General features: G+C 43.0%; 2 protein-coding genes across 11 annotated transcripts in view; one reads left to right on the top strand and one right to left on the bottom strand.

Moving 5' to 3' along the window:
* ADRB1 (adrenoceptor beta 1) overlaps positions 1–8,604 on the top strand; it is a 29,746-nt gene extending 21,142 nt beyond the window's left edge. For 2 of the 3 annotated variants that reach the window (XM_075155126.1, XM_075155123.1), the window contains one exon: positions 3,611–8,604. In XM_075155126.1, coding sequence (XP_075011227.1) covers positions 3,611–3,846 — 236 coding nt within the window. In that variant the 3' untranslated portion in view covers positions 3,847–8,604. The remainder of the gene's footprint in view (positions 1–3,610) is intronic. The other variant, XM_075155121.1, reaches the window with a different exon arrangement.
* Positions 8,605–10,256: 1,652 nt separating this feature from the next.
* The window catches only part of CCDC186 (coiled-coil domain containing 186), a 40,431-nt gene continuing 26,547 nt past the window's right edge, over positions 10,257–24,140 (bottom strand). For 6 of the 8 annotated variants that reach the window (XM_075155112.1, XM_075155110.1, XM_075155109.1 and 3 more), the window contains 8 exons: positions 23,701–23,787; positions 22,778–22,920; positions 19,461–19,716; positions 18,631–18,820; positions 17,445–17,525; positions 16,171–16,381; positions 14,903–15,122; positions 10,257–14,179 (listed from right to left, as the gene is read on the bottom strand). In XM_075155112.1, the coding sequence (XP_075011213.1) occupies positions 14,096–14,179; positions 14,903–15,122; positions 16,171–16,381; positions 17,445–17,525; positions 18,631–18,820; positions 19,461–19,716; positions 22,778–22,920; positions 23,701–23,787 (1,272 nt within the window). In that variant the 3' untranslated portion in view covers positions 10,257–14,095. The remainder of the gene's footprint in view (positions 14,180–14,902; positions 15,123–16,170; positions 16,382–17,444; positions 17,526–18,630; positions 18,821–19,460; positions 19,717–22,777; positions 22,921–23,700; positions 23,788–24,140) is intronic. The other 2 variants (XM_075155113.1, XM_075155114.1) reach the window with 2 other exon arrangements.

The following is a 24,140-nucleotide window of genomic DNA, read 5'->3' on the forward strand; positions in this document are numbered from 1 at the left end:
CAAATAATGTGACTTTGCCAGGTGAAACTGGCCTTGTGGATAAACTGAGGAATTTTCTTCCCTTTTCCTTTGTCTAACACATCTCAGACTGGCAGCAACACCCCTTCTCGCTGGAGGGCTGGCAGCTATGGACTGAGGCAGCTCCTCGCACGAGGAAAGGGAGAGCTAGAAAGTAAGGCTGAGTTACAGCTGCCCACCAGACCATGACCCAAACCGCGTTAGAAGCCTGTTGGCATGATCGTGTGAATTAATGCATAGCCTATTCATACTCACTCGGAGCACAAGGGTGGTAAACATGTGCATTGTGTTTTGCTTTGTTCTGAAGTTTGTGGCTCCATTGCAGGTGCAACGGAGTACTTGGCCTTGGAGCTGAGCTGAGAGTCCATGTAGAAACACGGCACTGCTCGGGTACACCGTGGTGCCAGACCAAGGGCTGGGAGGAACGTTTCTGCATTTGACCCTGCCATGGTCTGCAAGGCTTTGTGGTCTGCAAAGTTTTCCCATTTTGCAAGGGGAAATCAAACCTTCTTCCCTGAGCTAGTTTGGTACTTGGTCACTGGCCTGTCTTCTCAGCATCTCACCACTGAAACCATGGTGGGACACATGTCCTCAGCCTCCCAGGACTCTTGGCTCTGATTTCCCAAAAGCTGCTGCTCTTGGGTTCCTCTGCATTGAGAGCAAAAGTCAAAGCCTGCCCTGGGTTTGCACTGCAGCATGGCTGGGGCAGAGTGTGTGGAGATGACACCAAGGCATCATGGAGAGGTTCTGCATCTGCTCGTCACACAACAAAACACAGTGTCTTACTTCTGGGGAGATGAGAAAGTTCAAATGAACTCTTTCTCTACCAAGTCATCAATATCATCTACAGGAGGAGTGAGTGCATGTCAAGAGTAGTTTTAGCTGCCAACTTGGTGGCAGCCTTGAATGAGGAGCCTATTGGCCACGGTAGGTAGGTTGCAGCTCTCTCCGGTGTCTCTGCTGCACTGCGTTTGCCTTTGCAGGCAAAGACATCCTAAATGTGAGCTATAAGACCAGGTGGACTTTCTGGCTGCAAGGACCCACAAGCAAATTTAACAAAAAGGACTGGATACATCCTCTTTAAAAAGCCGCCAGGGTCAGCATCTGCGGCGTGGGGAACGGAGCTCAAAATAAGTGATCCTTGCACTCAATGTTTTTAAGAGCAATTGCAAAGCAAGGGGAACGCAGCACGGCCTGCCGCGACCTCCGCCATCCTCTGCACAAAACCCAGAGCACTGCAAAGCCCTGGCTCCGTGTCAGGTAGTTATAGCTGTCACCGTAGCTGTCACCTCGTGGTTTTGCCCTCTCTGCAATGGAAGGAAGTGAGAAGCGCGGCTCGTGTTGCTACCCGTGACGTTAAGCACAGCACAAGCTGCCGAGCTCTCACGTGTGGTCTGCAGGCATTGGAAAGAGGAGACTTGCGTCTCCCGTGGGACTCAGATCCCCTGTGGGATCTCCATCCCTGGAGAGGCCCAGAGCTGCCCTTCCAGACCCTCCTCATCTCCCTTTTCCCCTGGTTATTTCTGATCTCACCCATCACCTCCGGGTACGGCTGTGGGGAAGGGATGGCTCCCTGCCCGCCCCAGCCGAGGCACGCCGCAACCCGTGCGAAGCTGACCCGGGCCTTTTGCTTGAGGAAACGTGCAGTTCAGCTGATGGCGACAATCAGCACCCAGCACGCTCACGCCTGCACGCCACGCGTGGCTTATCCTGTCCCTGCGCCTGCCATCGGGAGTAATGGGGCCTGACACGTGTGTTTTTCCAGAACACAGTCTCTTCGGATGAAATTCTGTGATTTCCATCTGCTTCCTCCTCTGCATAAACGACGAAGACTTCCTGAAGCTAACGGCCAAGCTTGCTCGAAGCTGGGACATTAAAATTAATCTTTTGTTCTCGGGTACTTTCTGTAGCCTGATGACTCTGGGTGCTACTTCGCCCTTCTCGCCCGCGGGTCCCAAAGCTGCAGGCACAGAGGCGTTTTAGCGGGGGGCCGAGGGGGGCAGGGCAGGGTGTGAAGTGACTCGTCTGTGGGTTTGAGCCCGCCTGGAGGCTGACGCTGACGGGTCTTCGCCGAGAGCCTCCCTGTTGAGGTGGTGCCCGCGCGCGGGGCGAGGGCAGCGCTGTGGGTCCAGCCTGGGGTCTTCCACAAACGCCTCACGTGAGCCTGCCGCTGCATCCCACCTCCCCGGTCCAAGGGCGAGGCCAGCGGTCATCCAGGCGTTTCTGAGGATGTGGTAACTGAGGGCTGTGTTTAAAAACACCAGGCAATCTCTCCTTTCCAATTTGAGGGGGTGCTCGCTGAATAGGATCTTTGTAGTTGAGCCCTAGCAACACTGTGTCCTGGAGGTCCTCTTTGCATTAAGAGGAACTGAAATTTTGATGGGAACATCTTGTATTGTGCATGCATTTCCCCTCTCCCGCTTATCAGGGCTTGCATCGTGTTGCTTATATTAAAGTCTAAAATACAGATGAAGCTGTGAAGCATGAATAAAAAATGCTGTTTATCAGGAGATACCCCAGAAGCACATCCCGTTAATAAAGGGCATTGGGTGAATAAAATGCCTTTTACTCCCTAATCAAGACTTTTTTTTTCACTGCTTTTTAGCAAAATATAGTGCTGGGTCTAAGCCGGGATGTTTATATTTTTGTGTGGATCTACACTTGCATTTTCTCATGTCTAGTTCTATAACCTGATTGCATTGCTAGTATAGCACCACAAAATTTTCATAGCCTATAAAAGGCGTGGAGCAGAAGTCTAGAGAACATAACCTGCCTCTGTCTCCCACCTGCAGTGCAACCACCAGTACTTATCTTACAGGTAGGACCTCTCTCGATCAGAGATGCCAAAGCCCTTGGTGAAGTCTATTCCTTCTTTTTTAAAAAATGCTAATCACGTCCTTACCCAGCTTTTTGTTTGAGCAAGATGCAGTGTCCTGGTGCTGAGCTGCAGATTTCTTGGCTTGCTCTGCTCACCAGGTGGGTCTGCTCTAGTGGGATTTTTAAGTCTGGTGGATTTTAAACTGATTAGTTAAAAATTTAGAAACCTGAGCATGCAGTCTTCATGCTTACTTCAGTATCACCCCTCAGGGACAGGCCTGGTTGATGTTTTCGGTAAGGTCGAGTCCCTCTTTCTAACATGGTTTTACTTGTGTCTGCTTTTGTGTTGTTCTCTTGCCTGCTAGTTGTGAGGTCTACATCCCTGTTACACGAGCGAATGCTGTCGGTGTTTTCCTTCTTGATTTTCAGCGTGTAATTTAGATTCCACCAGCAGCATTTAGATTATGTCATTGCATTATTTTAACGGTGTTTTTCTTGGCTGCAGGTTTGATTTTCTTGGCATTGCAGTTAGGGCATCTTTGCAGACATGTGCACTTGCTAGCTGCACACTCCATTTTCCCTTTTGTGCACCTTGTGCTCGCCTCTGCGCATCCAAACTGCACAGTACTTGTTTTGCAATTCTTTCTTTGCTTGTTCGCAACGGCTAATGCAATTTCTCTTCCCCTTTAGTTTTCATACGTCAGTACTTATCTTGGATTAAAGTTGTCCTTATACTACATGAAATCTTTAAAGTGTTTTTTTTTTTTTGATCCAGGAAAGGATCAGGAACAATTTGTGCTGGTTCTTCACAGGCAAAACGCAACGCTCCTGGTCCCCAAGTGCATCTGCTCCAACCTTCACAGAGGACAACAGAGGGGTATGGACAGGAAAACAGGAGCATCAGGAAATGGTGATGCAGCATTGCTCAGCACGATAGGCGTTCGTGCTTGGCACGAACCATTTTCAGACCTTTGTCAGCAGCCATGCAAAGGGATTTCAAAGGAACTGTGAAGGATAACTAGGTACTTTTGAGTCTTTTTCATCACTGCATCCACAGCTCTACTGTCACATTTTGCTTGTCCTTCTCTGGATGCGCACTTTTCCAACAGAATGGATTTTTCCCTGAGCTGTTTAGCAAAGCCCATTCTTTACTCCTGGCAGTTCTGCTTTCAAGGTGTCTCCAGCTTCCCACAACATTAGGGCAGGGCTCTTGGTGGATTCATTCAGATCCTCACCTTTTTCATCCCCAACACTATTTTAACACAACCTGCCCTTTCTTGTAAGAGCTGACAGTCAAATCAGACATGTATAATTTGCCAGTACAGAGTTGTCCGTTCTCTTATATTACCAATTATATTTCTTGCCAGTGCTTTTTGTTAAACAAAACCAAAGCAATCGCTCCCCAACAACAATCTTTTTCTCCTTTAAACCCATCAGAAATCCTATAAAGGTTTTGAGCTAGAATCTGCATCTTCCTTTTCTCTTCCCCTGCCCATATAGTGCTATTTCTGTGCTCTCGGCTCTCAGCTGCCACGGCCACAGCACCCGGCCCCAGCAAGCCCAGTGCCGGCCCCCCAAAAGTGCCATCTTTTCCACCACACAGAGCAAATCCACCAAACTCTACGCCTCCAGGAACCTAATAGCAAACTAGAAATGCAAGCAACATGCTGCCCTCATGACTTCTTGTCGTAAGATCGAGGAAGAAAGAGGAAAAAAAATCCGCCCAGCGATTACTCTGTGAGAAAGCGGTACTGGAAGCGCAAGGTTTAGCTCAGGGGATGGTCCCTGCGCTGCTGTCGTGTCCTGCTCCTTGGTGGAAATGCAATGTGAGTAATCACGAAGCTGAGCAAGGTCTGGCAGGGGCTGGGGTCTCTGGCTCCTGTGCAGGCAGCAAACTCCCAGAAGCACGGAGAAGAAAGAGGGGAAAGGAAAATGGATGGGGCTGGGAGCTGACACACAGCCCAGCGCAGGCAGACGCTTCCCAAAAGGAACCTCCAAAGTAAATACAATTGTGCAAGCCATTTCTGTGCCACGTTGGCAAAGAGAGCCAGACTTTTCTGTTTCTTTTTCATATATAACCGCTCAAAAGTGCATGTTTTGGATGCCCTGGGGTTGAGCAAGGAGAAGTTAAGATCATGCTGTCAGCTGCGCTCCAGATCTTGCGCTTGCAGCACCCCGAGTTCGTTCTGTGGCAGAGAGGAGAGGCCGTGGTGCTCCAAAAGCAAGTGGGATTTGCTCTTGTGCCAGGATGGCCTTTCTAAAAAAAAAAATATTTCTTTTCCCCCCCCCATCTCTTAGCCTTTCACCAGCTAGCCAGTTCCCAGCCCCTTCCTCTCCCTTGTACATTGATTTTAAGCCTTTTCTGCATACTGCGGGCAGGCAGTTCCCCCCAGCCCGAGGCGCCCGGAGGAGCAGCCGGCACAGCACACGCGGGGGCTGCTGACACCACTTCTTCTCACTGTTTTTGCACACCCGACTGGCCTGGTTTTCCAAAACCACAATTAATGGTGCCCAGCCCAAGCTTGCCTTCTTCTGAAACCCATCAAGGGCACAAAACCAAACTGAACTGGGAATTTTTTTTTTGTAAGCATGATGTTTTCAGAAATAAAGTCTTTGTTCAGGGTAGCCTTTGTTCACCCTAGCCTGAATGTGCCACGGACCAGCCCAATTCCTCAACTCACAGAGAAATGCAGGTAGGAAAGTCCCACAAACGAAAGGCTCGTCACAGAGTCTGCTCCATCTTCCTGACAGCACGAGTTGGGTTTTCTGCTTCCCGAGGAGCAGATCTTCATGGCCTCAGCTAACAAAGCCAAGTCTGGTCTTGCTCCAGGGAAATCTGGCTCCTTTTCCAGTCCTGCTTCGACTGCTCCGGCTGACTTTGTCCCTGCTCAAAGGTTTGCCCTAGCTGATGAGCCAGCAGGTTGGTAAGGGAACAGGAGGTCCTTCAACGTCCCTGTGCTGTTGCATGGGTCAGGTCCCCGGCGGTCAGAAGACCGAAAAATCAAAGGAACCATCTCATGTTGGAAAATGTATGAATTTTTCATCTTAATATGTATACGAGGGATCAGAACCCCAGCTGACCTCCCCGTCCGCCATGTCCGAGATGGGCTCCTCGCTCGTCACAAGGACGGTGCCCGGCCGGGAGCTGCTCCTCCGTGCCCTGGCCCAGCACGGTGGGGACAGGGCGCCAGCGCAGGAGCCTGCGAGGCTGCTCTGAGTCACCCTTTGGAAGGGCCTCGCTTCCTTGCTCTCTGATCCAAGGCTGCTTTCTTGGCAGAAACCTCCCCCAGCAGTCGGTGGTAAACTCGCCGCTTTGGGTTGGGAGGGCTGGTTGGTTTGGGTTTTTTCCAGTGTTTGCTCTGATACACAATTAATTAAACGTAAGTGCCTCCATTTATTGCTCTCTAGAGAAACACTGCTGGCTTGTGTGCCCTGGCCTTTGGGGACATTTCTATTGTTTCAGCTACCACCAAAGCCAAGGAAAGCTACATCACGCTCTCCTTCAGCACGACGGGAGGGAGCTCGCCCACCACCATGCCTCAGCGTGGCTTGTGGTTGCCTAAACATTGTCTTTAACGAGAGACACGCTGCAGTGGATTTGGCATTACAAGGTGACCACTACCAGCAAGGTCTGGGCTCTGTCACCAACCCAAGCAAGGTCAAATCAGTTTGAAATACTTGACTGGTCTTTCACCGTCAACAAGCAGCCTTGGAAGACTGCAAGGAAAGGCTGAGAGAGGGAAATGGTTTGACGTAATTCAGGTAACAAAAAAATGTAACCTGCGAGCCTCGTGCTACAGGCTTACTGCCAAATCTGTCACATCTCTTTTCCAAGGGCTTCACCTGCCTGAGGAGTGAAGGTAACTTGATCCAACCCGTGTTTTGTCAGGTCCTGGTTTAGAGGTACACCTACATTTTTGAAGTCAGCGCGGTAGTCATTCCCAGCCGGCAGCCCATCTTGATGCATCTGCTGTCAGGGTTGCATGGCCCAAGAAAAACCACGAGGGCTTCAAAGCACGGCGTCTGGGACCACCGATACCGGATCGATGGCTGCTTGCTTCACCAGATAGGTTTATGGAACAGAGGCTTTCCTCTGCCTGTCCTTCCTGATGGAAAACACCTGCTTGGCTCTAGCTGGATCCTTCCAGAGCCCAGAAGTATCTGATTAAAGCCAAGCAAAACAAGGGGCTGTGGATGCTGAGGGAGGGCTTACCTGGAGCCATGCAGGGGTTTTGCTGCCAGCCAGCCTGCCTTGCTCAAGGAGCTCTGTCTCCGCAGCATGGAGGACATGGGAGCTGCGCAACCACCTCTGACACGCTGCAGGTCACAGCGTTGCATTGCCAGGGAAAACACATACTCCTTGCTTTGCCTCAAAAGGCTGAGCAATGACCTGCAGTGGGTCAGGAGCTGCTTGAACAGTTGAATAACCACACAGCTTGGGAGCAGGTGGACAACAGTGGGCAATAACCTCACCCCTGGGACAGTCCTGCCTCTATTCCCAGCTCAGTGGAGTCCTGTCCCCTGTGCAAGCCGTCCCTGCTGGTTGATTGAGCCCTAGGACCAGATCAGACACACGGCAAGGGGAAGGGACCAGGGAACGCGCATCGCGAGCCCGGTTGCCAGCAGCCTGTGTCACTCCTGACTTTAAGCCCATGACAAGCTGACAGCAGCTTGTTCTGATTTCTCACTTCAGCTTATGGCTGAAGATACCTTCCACATCCTTCTCTGGAAGGGTGAATCCCTTAAACATTTTCCAGAGTCCATCTAATCAATATTTCTCCGATAATCTAATTACTAAGATGAAGCCAGACCAGCTGATTAGTACAAGCCACTTACAGCATTAACAGGTTACAGCTCTGAGCCCAAGGTCGGTGCTTTTCAGCCTCTTTGACTTGCCAAAGTTTCCAGGGAATTTGCAGACCCATGAAACAGGTTTAGGATGACCGGCGCTAGGCTTGTTTTTTCAGCCCGTAACTTGGTCATATGCTGCTTTTACCCGCAGTGTTGATGTAAAGGATTCTCACCTTCTCCCTCTCCCCTTACCAGGCACTGACTGGAGTTAAAATAATCTCAGATCTAATCATTTTCAGAGTATTTTTAACCAGCTGCTTTCACAGTGCAGCCTCACAAACCCTTCTGTCAGGCTGCAGGAACTGCAGACCATAACGTGAAAAACATTGCCCTGCATTCATACCTTGCTTCAAGCCATCTCCATCTTCAAAGGCAGCACTGGCTCCTGAAGAACTGCAGGCTGGAGGGCCCAGGGCAGCGTTTAAGGACTCACCGGCCATGCCGAAGGGAACGGCTGTAGCTGCTAGGCTGTGCTTACCTATCTCGTGTAAAACACCAGCATTTTGGTTAGAGCTTGCAGACTTCCCCATGCTTTCATCTACTGCTTTTCCTTATTTCACACACATGGGATTATTTTTTAGATAGAAACTTCTTAAGAAGCCCATAGATGTTCAGGCCAGAATGGATTCAGCCTTTTAGTCAGCGAGGTACTTCACTTGAGGCATTAGAGCACCTCGCTGAGATCAGTGGGCGGCTGCATGTGGTAAAGAGCCTGCAAAACCTGAAGGCTGGAGGATTTCCTGTCTATAGCGCATCCACTAGAGCAGAACAGCAACAAACACATCTAACGGCGTATTTATACACATTAGATGAGAACAACTTGTTCAGCAGCACTCTTCTACTCCAAGTTACATTTATGCATGCAAAAATCTTGCAAGATCTGGCACAGACCCACTGTAGTTTAATGCAAAATAGCCTAAAAACAACCGCAACAACAAAAACCCAAACATACCTCTCTATTAAAAAACCCCTTAGAATAGAGCAGGGAGGGAGAGAAAAATAGCAGCGCTGATTTCCTCTTTCGCAGTCTGCTAGACAAGTAAACTGCTAGCCTTGGGTTATATATTTACTACCCAACAGCTCCAGTATGAGACTGGCTTGCTTCAGGACTGACTACTTAACACTGATGTGCCGTGAGAACCCTTCCTCTGCACATATAGTTGTGCTATGTCAGCCTGAAATACAGACCTATCTGTAAAACGGGGGTGAGAAGTAGTTCACCAAATGGCTACTTGCAAATATCACCAAAGCCAAGATTACTATTTGAGGACGTTTAGCTTCAGGCTGTTGTTTCCAAACAGCAGCGCTAAGTACTTGCAGAGCACAAACATCTTGATTTTTGGTCACATCTGTCAGCGAGAGCTGTATCTGCCATCAGTGGAAAAGGCTGGAAGAAAAATGGTGAACTGCAAAACAATGCCAGCAAAGGGTCATACAGATAAGAGTAACCAGAAAACCTACTGGGACCCTCACCCTGATCCTGGGAAGCTAGTGGTAGTTCACCATTAAATTTCAACAGAAAATAGGACACCTCCTTCTCTCACTTAAAGTACTCTGGGAGATACTAGAATAAACTCCATAAATTACCCCCTTCATGGTCTTCTTTTTTCCCTTTTTCCATCTCCCTACAATCAGATTGCAAGGGCAGGACAACCCACACAAATCTGACTCCCAAAGTTTTAATATAAGCATAGCCACCATGAACAGCCAGTAATCTAACAGCACTACTTTTTTTAAAAACAACCACATCACGGCTAAAAAACAAACTACATTAGGTGTCTGCAAGGGAATAAATAAATCAGACCAGCAAATAGTGTCCCAAATGTGGAGCTGTCGTCAAGGGAACCAGCCCTTGCTACTGGGACTATAGGTTTGTCAAATTCACATGAGCCAAGGGAAAAGAGGACTCCAGCATCAAGACCACTTACTGGGATTAGCAATAACTCACAGCAGTACTTAATTGCGGCACACCTATCATCTGTCCTTAGGATGGAAAAGTCTCACCCATTTCCAAGAGATGAAGTACAGTATGAAAGGTGTGCAGCCCTGTTTTCCCTGGCTTTGCTGTTAAAACTGACTCACAGTCCCAGAGGTATGCGGCGAAGATGCACTGCCACCTCTTGTTTACACAGTGCAACAGAAAAGCACAGGCTGGCAGCAAGCATTGCCCTGCCAAGCTGTGGGCAGTAGCAATGCCTCCAACCACAGATCATACTATATAGTTACATATAGTTATATCCACTTGAGGGGAAACAAAAAGGGGCTTTTATGGTGCCCTCCCACCACCCATGCCGGCAAGAACAGTTTGCTGGCAATTAAGCTGGTTTTAGCCCAGAGTACTTGTTTACAAGCATCATGAGGACATTTCTGCACCGTGGGAAGGGGAGACTCCCACTCATTAAAGATGACCACCCAACACGGAGCACCTTGCTGCTGCCACCACAGGCCTTCACTGAGAGCTATCAGCGCAACCCAGCGCAGTAAATCAGCAATAGCACAAACCACAGACCCAAACCAGACTTTCACACATTTGTATGTTTATCATTTCAAAGTACAATATATACATAATGTATAGTGGTATCTTCAAAAACTTTATACAGAAACAGGTATCTACAAAATTAAATCAATAGACATTCTGTGTATATTCAGACAACATACATACATATATTGGAAGATTCAACATAGTTTCAGTTAGAACACGAAAATGGGAAGGAAACCCCCATCCATCTTGGAAAAGGTCTAAATACCACCCAGCTCCCTCTGCAAGGCAGCCGCCTGCCCTTCGACAGGTCTCAGGTCGTTGTGGAGACACGGTGAATCTGATTGCTAGTGCCACCTACTGCTGACATTTACCATCACAGTTGTTTCCACTGACGGCACGAAGGGTGAAGGCCCATTCGGACAGGCCTTGTTCTCTGAACCCCTTCTTAGATTTGGGTGTCTGCAGCATGCGGGCACTCAGCTTTACATTCGATTCAGTGCAAGGCAGAGATCCGATTTTTTTTTTTTTTGAAGTTATGAACCAAAATATTGTAATGAAAAGTATTTCAAGAGAGCAACTTCAGTTTTAGTAGCTGGAGATACTGCAGGTGTTGCCAGCAACCAGTAAAGATGATGAGAACATATCTGAGGAACAAATCGATCTCCACTGTTTTCTGGAGACCAAAATTAAAAATATTGCACAAGTCTGTATGGCAGAAAGCCAGTGATGTTTATAGCACAAAATGGTATTCTTCAGTTCAGAGGGTCTGGCTTTAGACAACGCCAGTGCTGGATTTTACAGAGGGTGGAAAAGCATAGGCAGCTTTCCTGTAGGGCCTCTAACAACATCTGGATGTGCGATGTTTGAATTAAAGAGCGCCCTGAGTATTTAAGAAACAGATGTTTAAGCCTGTAGGACGCAACTAGCTACAAGCTTGGAATTTTCAAAAGCAGCCTGTGGCAATTACATGTCTAATGGACACTGAATTTCAGTGATAGGTATGTAGCTAACTGCTCCAAGCTGCCTTCAAAATTAGTTTATCATTTTCTCTTTAAAATTCAGTTTATCTGAGGACAGTTTTCAATCTCCGGTTCATAACATAAAAAGTTTCCAAAACAAGGGTAAGTGAATTGCGATTGCTACACAAGCCTTGCACCAGCTGGTACTCACCCCACAGAAAGACTTTTCACAGAAGTGTTCTTGTTACATGCACCAGCAATGCTATGCTCCTGGAAACAACAGGCAGGTGGCTTGCCAGCAACATTTTTATGGGAAGTACACCACTGCCTCAGGTGTTCATATCATTAAGTGAAATTGCTGGCTGACCCTGTCATGTATTCATCACATTCTGGGCTTACTGGATAGAGAGTCATTTGCCAATGTGCAAGCTAGAATGAAATTTCCATCTCTACCAGGTATGTTTAAAATCACACCTGTAGAAGATTACTTTGGTCCATGAAAATACCGTGCACAATAAGTGATGTGATATTTTGGCTGCTTTGTGTGTCTCCAAAACCAAGGAAAAAAAGTCTGCAAAGTTACTAGTGCTACAGAGAGGAAGCAGGATTTCCAGCAGGGCAGGACAGCTAACTAGGTTTCTCAAATAACTTAAAAGGAGAAACAACCATGCCAAAAAGAAATAAGAATTTCCACAATGTCATTGCACTTATTCCATCTGCACCACACCTCTCCTTCATTCACATTGTATACCTGGAGAACATACATTAAATTATTACAATATTAACATGATATCTAAAATACTGGAGTCATTCAGCTGAATGCCTGAAAATATCCAGAGATCTGGTACATTAAAGCATGAAAATACAAACATACAAGAGCTAAGCTATGTTTTGACATGCAAATTGTTCCAAATACTTTATTTCAGCAGAAGGTCTAGTTCAGTCACGAACAACTGCCTGTTCATTTCCTGGAAGCTGGTGACAAATCTTTTTCAGCAGAGCCAGATATTTTCCTCTTCACATCACTTAACAGTAAAGCAGAGGTAGTCCCATGACTGGACTGGTCCAAATTCCCTAACATTTCAGATAACCATTGCTCTCAGGAATTAGAAAAATATATGTATAAAAACCCACCCAGATTAAAGGCTCACAGTTTCTACAATGCTCAGTCAGGTTTTAAATAATTTGTTTCCACCCTCCCTTTCTAAAGAAATACTTAATCCTTTGACACTGAAAGGTCCTGCCATCCCAGACTCCTGAAGCTCTCTGGACCACAAACCAGGTCTTGATCCCCCAAGGACTTTCAGAGATACCAAACTTTAAAGTAAAAAGGAAGTCTCACTGTCTTGAATAAAACTACTCAAACCAAATCAGGCCCTTTTGCTCAATTTGGTTCATTACAAAGCTCAAGTGACTCAGTGGCACCTGAAAATGGAGTACACACTCCAAAGTCACCTAGATGCTTTGATAAATTACCCCCGTGTGCTGCCGGATTCCGGCCTCTTCTTTTGTGTATGATGCAAATGGTGCCTGCAGTAAGACAGACTCCCCCACTCGCCCCAAGTATCCTTTCTGATTAAAATAGCTAAAGCATTGTTATTGTAAATGTACGTTGAATCTTTTTTCATGATAATAGGAAGTTCAAGTATTTAATAAAAACCCAAGGTATATATTTACACTGTGATCTGGTCAATTCATTTTGGTCAAAAAAGCAATAAATACAGAAATCTATGCATTTACTGCTGGAATAGAAATATTTCAGATCCTGTAAATTACTTACTAATTAAAATGTGAACATGATGTTGTGACTAACCAGAATATTGTCACCTTGATACTCTTCCTCCATCACCCTCTCAGCCAGTGAAGGACTAAATAACAGTTCTCAGTTCGTGCCATTTTGACCAACTAATTCTTCACAACAGTAAAATTAAGGAGTCACACAGATTTCTGTGCCACTTTCACAGTCCAACCAATAGATTAAAATCCCATTTAGATATATTTCCCATTTCTTACCCATTACTTTCACTAGGTGGTCTAGCCAGTTATTGAGAAAACTTAGCTTCCATTTGTTTTTGAAAACAGATTTTCTGATCATCTGAAAACAGATGCAATCATGATGTCTACCTATACATATGTAACAATGGGCAGTTAAAACTCCTACTTTTTACATGTTGTTAGTTATGCAGAAGGACGGAGAACTTTATTAACCAATTATCTGATATCAGGCTTCTTTAGATCCATATGTCTAAAGATCAAGGGTTTACAGGATTTGTTGAATTAACATTTGGTTCAATTACACAAACTCAACAACCGAATCCGAAAGTTTCTTAATCCCTTAGTTTTACTGTTGTTTCACTTCTTTTGAATAAAGAAACTGATCAGTTGAATGTTAATCTAAAGCAGAAAATATGCAATATCATGGCCACCACTGAAAAACCAAAATTTTGTGACAAAGCATTTTTCCATGGGTATGTCAAAAATGCTTAATCAACTTAAGTATCAGAAATAATATGCAAGAAAGGAAATAATATCTGAAAGCGCTTACAGCTCAGTAACACTGGATATGTTCAATAGCAACTAAAACATAATTGGTTTTATTTTTTCAAGCTCCATCATTAAGAGACTGATTAATTATACAGTGCAGAATTAAAATCTCACTGCAACTCACTCAAAACAGTATGCATTGCAAAGCATCTGTATGTCATTTCAAATAAAAGTTTTAGATAAATGTAGTGTGTAGTAAAATTCAGCAACAACTCAGGCTGGTATTGGGTAGACAGAACTACGTTGATGCCAAACCCTGTAGATCTCTCACACGAGTAAGCCTGTATGGTTAAAAGCTGTATATGCAAAATACCAGATGCTTGTGCTGGCAGGCAATCAGATTTCAGGAAAAATGTAAAAAACAGTGGTCTGTAGCACCTGCCTTTTTTGCATCTTCATGTTGGTTATTCCATGAAAGTTTTAGTTATGTCTGCTTTATTCTCTGTTCCAGTTCATGCTTGTGTTTAATAAGCCGTTCTATTTCTGTTCCTAGAGTTTGAAGGTTTTCCTTTGGGGGGGAAAAAAAGGATAGGGTAAGTTATACAGGGAAAATGAGTCAATCAGCACAAAATGCACTAATAAGTTAAAATCACTGTTTGTCAGCAGGTTGATACTTTCAAGTATCCACAACAAGCACAAATGATTAGACAAAGTTGGAGAAAATCAAGCTCATTTCAATAAAGAATGCAAAGCTCTCAGCAGGTCTTTTTTTGCAGTTACTAATATTCCACAGGCTGTCTAGAAAGTATAGTGTTCACGGGGAACGATAATTACAGGAATAGATCTCCAACTTCTGCAGAACACTGCAGTCCAGCTGGCAGCCTGCACAACATTTTCCAGCCTGTCATCTTTCCCTTGCAGCAAACACGCTGCCCCAACAGCTCAATAGGGTACCCAGCTCCTAGGACAGGGCCAGGCACGTAGAGCCCATGCCCCTGGCTCCACATGACTGGGGGAGAGCATGGAGAGGCCCCTCCCTGCTGAATGCACAGGCAGCCCAGAATTTATTTCAAGCAGCAGCCCATTAGTGCAGCATACAACGAGGGTCCCAAAACAGAGGTTCAGCATGGATCATGTTACACAACTCTTTGATTAACCCAATGCTATCAGCATCACCAATTCACAATGAGATGACTTCTGAAAAGCCTCCTCCTTTTAACAGCATGCATCTCTTTGAAGGCAGTAACTCAGAACCACAAGAACGTGCTGAAGAAGTAGCATAGCTACTCACTTTCAATGTAATATTTTTCAATAATGTATCTTCTAACACAGCCTGCAGCTTCCTGTTTATCTCTAAGGAAAGTTCCAACGTGAGACCACTATCTGCAGGATGAGATGTATACAGAGATGCCATTATCCCACCCCGTCTACTCAAGTGTACTTTGTTGAAGTCAGAGGCCTCTGATGATAGTGTTCCAGCTTCTTCCCGCAAAATGTAACTCTGAATAATTCTGGGGGGAGGAAACATTAAAAAAAAACATTACAGCATTACAAGGCAGTGAAGAGTCAGACACTGAAGTAACATCAGCTTCCTGACACAAGAGTAATTTTATTTTCAAGCAGTACTATATTACTAAAAAGGCAGTAAAAATCAACTCCTGCAATTTCTAGGTCAGAGGAAAACCTGGGATACCACAAGTGCTATAAGAGATGCTGGTAAGCTGAGCCTCTACAATGCACAAGGTTTACATATTTAGAAGTATTTTGAGAAAGTAATATTGTTCCTGGTGCAAAAAAGGTACTTAAAAAATGCCTCTCTCTACTTTTCTTTGCTAAAAGACTCCAGACAGGGAATCTTAAGCTTTCTACAGATGAGACAAAAATTACAAAGTCTCTGCTCAAGAGTCTTCAGAAGCTGTGATAATGTTCTATGAAATGGTACCAGATAGGCATAAATGTATAGGCTTGTTAACCAAGGCTATACTTAACATACAACTGTACTTTCCAGAGGAAGGTACAATTTCTTCCCCTCCTGACTGAAGTTCCAGACATCACCCTGTACTATGAGATTTCCATGTAAGAGGAATCTTGTCTCGTGCGTTAAAATACCGACCACCTTTGGCTCAGATACATTGTTTGTTTGATATGCATGCCAGACTACCATCTGGAATTATGCAGATTCTCCTTCCAAAACAAACACTTACAATCAGTACCCTTTTAAGCACATGAGGAGAACGGACTCTTCTGTTAGCCAGTGGCAGCAGTCCACCTCAAATCAGCCAGCTGGTGACCATTTTGCTACTAAAAAACACTTGCACCATTCTATTCCTCCTGAAAAATTTTAGTAGTAAACAACTCAGCAATTACTGTAACTACTGGGGAAAGATAAGGAGGAAAAAACCCCAAGACTAATCCTACCTTTGAGCTCTACTGTCACTGCAGTATTTTCATTGTTCTGAACATTTTAATTTAGATAACTGTCTTACATAAAATCCAGAATACTTGTCTAGTGCACCAGCTCAACACTGAAAAACTGTATGAACAGAACTCGGAACATACTTCGTTTTCTTCCTGATTTCCTCCACCAGTTGTTTAATGTGATCCTCCATAAACTCCATCTTTTCATTTTTTCGAGCATGCGCCTTCTGTAGCCTTAGTATTCTTTCAACTAAGACAGACTTGTCCACCTCTGGGAAGCTATCCACAGCTACTGAAGATCCAGTATTCTCAGGTGACCGATCCTCATTGCTGCTGCGCGCATTAAGGGACCCTGCCAATAGATCCGTATTTGTAAAAGCTCTTTTTGCTTTTATACCAGGTAGTATAGTGCTGTGCAGTGCATGCATTCATCACATTTCAGTAGCTTAGGATATTTTCTTCAGAATGTCAGTTTCCCTTATATGTTAGTGGGTTTTTATATAAACAATCCTTATACCATTTAAATGATACATGCTGAAACAGCAGTGTAGTCCCCTAGCGTGGGCATAGTTCCTTTAGCACAAGTGTGCTTGCTTCAGTAATGCTTATTCCTGCTTAAGTAGCTTCATAGTCATTAATATTACTTTGTACAAGACTGAGCTGGTTTTAAACATATCTGTTTTGGAGTCCACTAAAATTACACCATTATGAAAACTGTGTACAGACCAACAAAAGTCCTGTGTATAAACACTCTGCAGCGCTGATCACTTAGAGCTTGAAATATTTTCTTTTCTTTCTGTTCTTCTCTCTAAGTATTTCTCTCTCTTATACAGTGAGATTACAGGACACAGAGAACTAACCACACTTAAAACCCGAAGGTACTGAGGAAGAAAACAGATGTTGTTTTCAGTGCTAAAGATAACTGCTTTGCTTCTAACCGGATAGAAAGTAATGAATTTTACACAAATACACTGATGCCTCTAAACATGCTAATTGACTTATCATTTACACAGTTGCAATTGTCAATAGTGCAATTAAACAATGTTGGAAGCCACTGCTCATCTTTGTTTTGCCTCTGGCAGCATTTAAGAGGGTCTTCCATAAACTGGAGTCCTCTGAGCTTCCTCCAAACATAAAAGCAACAAAATAAAAAAGGTAGACATTTCAAAAGAACTGAAATATATAAACATTATAAACATTAAACTTTAAATCTCGTAATAAGAATAACCACCTACAACTGCATTCAGCCAAGTGCATTTTGGTGCGTAAAGGCTATTTTGTCAGCTTTAATGAGAGGCTGCCCACACACTGCATATGCACAAACCACAGAAAGAGCAAGGCTCACGGCAGCACACCATGACAACCTTATTAAGATCGAAGGATTGTTTTGGCAGCCCTGCTATGTGCTATATTACCTGATGAACTGGAACGGCTCCCCATACTGCTGCCTTCTTTGTCATAATTGCCATTTTCCAGCTGATCCAATTTCCTCCGTGCTAAAAGTATAATAAAATTATGGTTACCAACAGGAGATTAAAACCCAAAAATCATAGTGTTACACAACATATAAAAACTCTAATCCTCTCCGACCTGCACTAATTTAACATGGCTTGATAACTGAAAGATAATGGTAGCAACTAAAAATCTTAGAGGAAAAAACCCCAAAACCAAACAGCCCCCCTTCTCTCCCTGTCCCCAACCATGAAGCACCTGGATGCAACATCCACCAAGATCCCTACACCCTGCAGCAGTTGCCAGTTGAAGGGAGTAATGTCATACATAGGATTAACTGGGAACAATAAGACTTAAATTTTATTTACTTTTGATTAGGACTGCCATGTAAATAACTACTGAATGACAGAATGGCAACTCTGTTCCAGGATCTCATAACTGTATCACTACTGGGAGCCGAGTGTAGTAGTTGTGCCAGAAGCACCACGGGTAGGGATCAAGAGGGAAAGTGCACAGCTGTTCACATATATACAGAGAGAGACATGGAACTTGTCTTGCACAATGCCAACAGGATCTCTTCTTTCAAATACATTTCAAACAGATTTGATTATGTTCAAATCTATTTGCATTCAGAGCATATGCATTATTGGATATTTAATGATTTCTATTTGTTGACAAAATTAGTCATCAGTCTCTCCACATCCATCTTTAAAAACTGAAGTGCTCTGTTTAATATACTAAAAAAATAACTGTCACCAGCAATTCCCAATACAATCAGCAACTAGGAAACTTCTGGCAACTTTTGAATATACTTCTACACAGATCAGGATCCATATATACCCACAGTGACATTTCAGTAGTCAAATACATGATAACAAAGACCAAGCTCTTTTGAAATAAATCTTTCATTTTATATCTAAGCCTATTTCAAAAGTTATATTTAAGACTGAAAATTGACACTAAGGCCTGTTTCCTGCAGTTTCCCGAAGATCCAACTTGCTCACTCACTCTCATTATCTTTAGGGATAGGGAGAGCTTAAAGGGCTACAGTCAAGCACTGCGCACACGCAGACAGGACCCTAGTCTCTACCAGACACCGTGAAGGGGCTTACAGATGGGGCTGACTCATTATATCAAAATAATTTCAACCTAGCTGAAGTTGTTTCGTGAGATCTTTCAGGTTTGCTGCATGCTTGCGCTTCTGGGTAGCCAGTTCATCTTTCAGTTCATCCACGTGGGTCTTCAGCGCTGTTAGTTCTTTCTGCTCTGAAGCAAGCTGAGCCTGTAGCGTCTCAACCTCTAGCTTTCGCTGATCCTCCTCCTTCTGCAACTTGGCGGCCTGAAATTGTAGTTTTACTTTCAGTCATATACAAAAAAATTCCAGCCTAACCACACTGTATGCTCAACAGCCCTAACTCTGCACTTTACTTTTCACCTGCGAATCATTCACATTTTACATTTATTGTTTAGGCACTGCAAATGAATATGCAGCACAGTGCAACGCTGCAGTAAGACTCCTGAACTATCTCCAAAACATCTAGGTGATAGAGCAGAAAGCCATGCAGAGCTGTACAGTGCAGTCACATTACTTTCCATGACACACCAAGTTTATTAAAAATTACATTTATCTCATAGTACAAACAGGACCTAAGAAACAGTTTACAGTAATAAATTTCACAGACAAATGACAGCCTTTTGATTGTTTCAATGACAGCTGCACAGAGAACAACTCTGTACTTCCAGAAAGACAGAAGGAGCAACACATTAACACCCCCTCATTCCAGTGCAGCGTGCCTCAGGATTTCTTTCCCCTTAGAAACAGGTGTTCATATCCTGCTGCTATTATTCTATCAATTTGGCAAACTCAAGGAGAAGTTGTGGTCAGGTAAGTAAAGACACAAGGTGGAATTCATGTGCCACATCTTTACCAGTATCAAACATCTTACTAGTGCAAAAAACAAGCTGCATCCTGTACTCACCAGATCACCTTTAGTCTGTTGAACACATTCCAGCTGATTCTGCAGCTCTCTTTCGCTGTAAGAAAGCTTATCCAACTGGCTCTGTAATGAATTGTTTTCAGACTGAAGCTGTGCGTTCTTACTGGTAAGTTTTTCAGTGAATATCAACAGCTCAGATTCTCTTTTCCGACTACCTTCAATGTCCTTCTGGAGATCAGCAATCAGAGAATTGAAACCATCTACTTCTTCCTTTAAAGCACTGATTTCCTGTTCATCTCTGTCAAAACAATTGTATCTTATTAGGGATAAGCTGAGCTTAAAGATGTGAAACCTTACTGAAATAAAAGCATTCAGGACAAGACCAAAAAAGGCAGAGGAATAAATGAATGACTCTGGGGCATCTGTTAGTCGCTGGATGGTTTTAAATGCCAAGGGAGTTTCCAGATTCCATTTCACGACATGTTGCAGTGCTGAAGTGACAGATACCTGTATCCCACAGAAGGAAGGACATGCAGTCATTAGCTTCCTCAAGGAAGACCATCTCTCTCTATTCAACTTCATGAGCTTTAGTACAGGGTATAAACAAAACCCTCAAAAACAGATCCTGTAGATAAGAGGAAGATCTGCAAATCCAACAAAGGTGGTCATTCTGTAAGAGGACTTGTCTTTAAGAGATGGGGAAATACTCCAGTTTTGAGCTTCTCCAGGACAGCAGTACAGTGACTTTTGAAACATCCTTATCCAAGCGGTGCAGCTCTGATTCAAAGGACCCGTCTTACTCCACTACCCCTCCCCAAATCCTCTACAAAACAAGTTCTTGTTTCTACTGAAGCACTCCCATTAGGAGACTTTTGATCTATCACTTGCAAACCATTTCAGTGAGAAAGACTGTATCTTCAGATATGATCAACATTCTAGAGAAAGTGATTGAAATTAATTCCAAAATTAAATAGCTGTTAAAAAAGTTACAGACTAAAACATCCTCCCCTCATTTGCTCTTGCAATATTATTTCATTAGTTCTTCAATCATAGGATTTTCTACACCTTTCTAAAACCTTACCTTCGAACATCAGCAGAAAACCCCTCATCTCTCTTTCTCACAGGGAGTGTGTATATTCAAATTTAAAAATAAAATTAAAGTTATACAAAGCAAGGGCACATATCTCATTTAATTCCCTGTCAGACAGTGTAATTACCAGGAGGCTCAATTCACTTTAAACCAACAATCCCTATCAACATGTTTCTTCAAGTAGAGGTGAGGCTCAGGCAATCCAAATCATTAATCATTCTGACAATGAACTATAATTTTGTAAAACTAAGTAATGGAATTCTACTAGAACTCCATTACTATAAATTATACACTTGCAGCTACCAAAATGAGGAGCTCATGTGGTTAATGACAACAGAAGTTAGCTAGCATTGCACTAGCAAAGGATAACATCAAATGTATTGCACCCTGCCTTTACAGTCTTTTTTAGGCTAATTCTACCTTTCAGAAGACTTAAGACTGAGCAACTACAGCACTGATTTTTTTCAGCCATTTATGCTGCAAGAATATCTCACCTACAGCTCCCACTTAAAAACCTGTGCCAGAAGGATACGCTTATATTTTACGTTTCCAAATATGTTGTTTCATTATGACAGGAGAAATCTCTAGTTAACAGTCAGGGTTGAACCAGCCAAAATTAAATTTTAGACCATTCTAAAAGACATCTCTAGCTTATCCTTAAAGTTCTCCAATGAAGGAGACCAGGCAACACTGGAGGTAATCAGCTCAGCCATAAAGTTCTTCTCAGCATTCAACCTAAAATCATCTTTCCTGCAAAACTCTTTATTTTTATCCTTTCTCCAGTGAACAAGGATAGCTGAACATTCCCTTTATAATAGCCTTTTAGAGATATGAGGATGTCTCCTTTCCATCTTCTCTTCCCCAGGCTGAAGAAACCTGCCTCCTCTATTTTTTTCTCATCAAGAAAACAGGTAAGATTTTATGTGAATTAAGATGAAGTTCCTTCCATTTGCTCCCAAGAAAATGAAAGGCAGTAAGTTTATTTATTCTACACAACAACAGGAAAAATAGAGGTCAAGATTCCAGGATTTCTCTTTCATAGATGATAACAGGAATTTACTGGTCCAAGTTTTAAATTTCTGGTTGAGATTCTACAACTTTATCAAACATTCTAAGGAGTACTGAAGATATATGTTAGAGTCAGAGAAGCAAAAGACAGTATGAGACTTGATGTAGGGATAATAAGTGTTGTACAGGAAGGATATTTAAAAAAAAATTTGATCCAAGTTGAATAGGAATGAGACACAGATATTTAAGCATGTCTCAATTACTGAGAGGAAAAGATAACTGGAAAAACACATTTGTAGTTTCACACTGTGATCACAGTCATTTTAATTCACTTGGCAAGATCCCAAGTGAAAAATAATTTATTGATCAAGTGTAAGCTTCAGTTATCTCTAACAGATTGCAGTTTCCCTAGAAAGGCTGATGACATGGTGCCAACACAGCTGACCAAGCACACAGCAAAGGGAAAACACTCCATTCTCTAAACCCTGAGGAAGGCATATAATCACTTAAATATTTTTCAGTAATAAATAAGAACTGTTTAAAAGCACAGGAGGGACACATGGGTGGTTCTGCTTATCTGATGTTTGTCTATCTCCATTGATGAAACACCGTTAGAATCAATGAAATAGATAGCATTTGTATATTCTAGTCCATATGTACCATATAGAAACATGACTATGCTCAGATGCTCCTCAAGTGTCCACAAATCCAACTCTTCTCCGAGATTATTTCCCTCACATTCTTAAATGAGCAAACTTTGATACAGTAGGATGAATTCCAGTCCATTAGATATACAAGTGCTCCCTACTATCTGAATATAGCATCTGTCAAATATATAAAATTGTTTTTGTTAAATACTTTCATTCATCCACCACAATTTGGAAGCAATCTGTCTTTCCAGTTCCCTTGCTTTTCCCCAATCTTTCAATAAAACGAGCACTGGGCAGACACCTAGAAGACGTAACTTCCTACAGAGTATGCCAGAAAGCAAGCACTACTTATTCTAATCATGAAAGACGTAAGAATTAGACTTATCAGTCTCAATCCCCTCGTCTTATAAGAGGCCAACAAGGTTGTCTCCAGTTCTAGCAATATTGATTTAGATTAGAAAAACACTTAAATTAGGACAGGGATTCTTCAAATTACAATACATCTTAAAGCATCAATAGTTTCAATTAAAAAAAAAAACAAAAAAAAACAAAAAAACCTTTCCACATCCCGGATAATCTTTTAAATCATTCCTCAAAGTGCATAGCTGTACCTCTGATGTTGATCCTGCAGATGATCTACAGTTTTGACTCTGTCCAGCAAATTCTGAATTTCAGTTTTCTGTCTATTAATGATTTCTTTATACTTGGATAACTCATCTTCTGTTCTTAAACGCTCATCCTCTAGACACTTTACCTAAATAGAAAAAAATAAGAAACCATTTATTCTCCCAAACTTCAGAACTGAATTATTCTGATCAAATCTCTAGATTGTTGTACAAAGCTCCTGTGTTATTTTTTGGTGATTCCAAGTAGCTCAGAACAATATCCCAAATATTTCAGATCAAATACAGTCAGAAAAATAAACATACAAAAAAATGCAAAAAAATCAAATTAAACAAGTGTGATTAACATTAGTTTTGTCCAAAGACTGAAACTTGTAAGTCTAATGGACCACGATCCAAAGACATCATCTTTACCCAGTTACCAAGCCAATCCCTTATTATGTCTTCCTCCCTTTTTCTAAGGTCCTATTGAGCTAAAACCCTGCTCTGGATAGGGGGGCTGGCATACTAATCTATAGACTGTTCAGAAGTTATACTCCTTACCAGAGGTCACATGTATGACCTCTACAAAATAGCTTCACAGGTAGGAAAAGTTTACAAGTATTTTTCATATTCCAAAGTTACTAAATTTACAAGTTGTTTACTAAAAATGTTTGTCACAACTTTTCAGTCAAATGAGGTGCATACCATGAAACAAAACATTGTTGTACTATGGATCAACTGATACTCCTTAAGAAAGGCTACCCAGAGTCACAGTTATGTATCCCTTCTAGTCTCATGCCACCCAGTCTCTAATCATACTGTTTATTCCGAAAGAAGTAAAAATACAATTAACAGATTGAATATAGTCTTGTTCCAAAACCCAACACTGTGCCTTTAGCCCCACTGCCATGCAACACAGCACACGTTACCTTTGTTCTCAGTGTTCGAAGCTCATCCATGCCTTCTTTAAATGTTCTCTTCAAGTCTTCCAGTTCTTTTATTTTTGCATGATGCACCTTTTTAAAGAGTGAGAAGCTCCTTGAGAAATCTAAATAGACAGTGGCATCTCCTGGGATATCAAAAAAATCTAGGCCGATGCAGGCCACCACAACAGCTGAGAGGGCTTAAGGCACAACAGGTACCCAAAAGGTTTGTTTTACTTATTCAAAAAGCAAAGCAAAGCCCAAAAACTTCTTTATTCTCAGAAGAACTGAGAACAGAAGTGAGATTATACACTCTGGTTTTAAGTGTACAAATCTAAGCCACAACAGCCCCTGGGGCAAACTGAAGATGGCGTATGCACATAGAGCTGCGAGCAGGTACTAAATCATTAGAGAATTTAGCTTTTGGGCTAGCAAATCTCTACACA

Source organism: Calonectris borealis, chromosome 7, assembly GCF_964195595.1.
Source record: "Calonectris borealis chromosome 7, bCalBor7.hap1.2, whole genome shotgun sequence".
NCBI classification, from domain to species: Eukaryota; Metazoa; Chordata; class Aves; order Procellariiformes; family Procellariidae; genus Calonectris; species Calonectris borealis.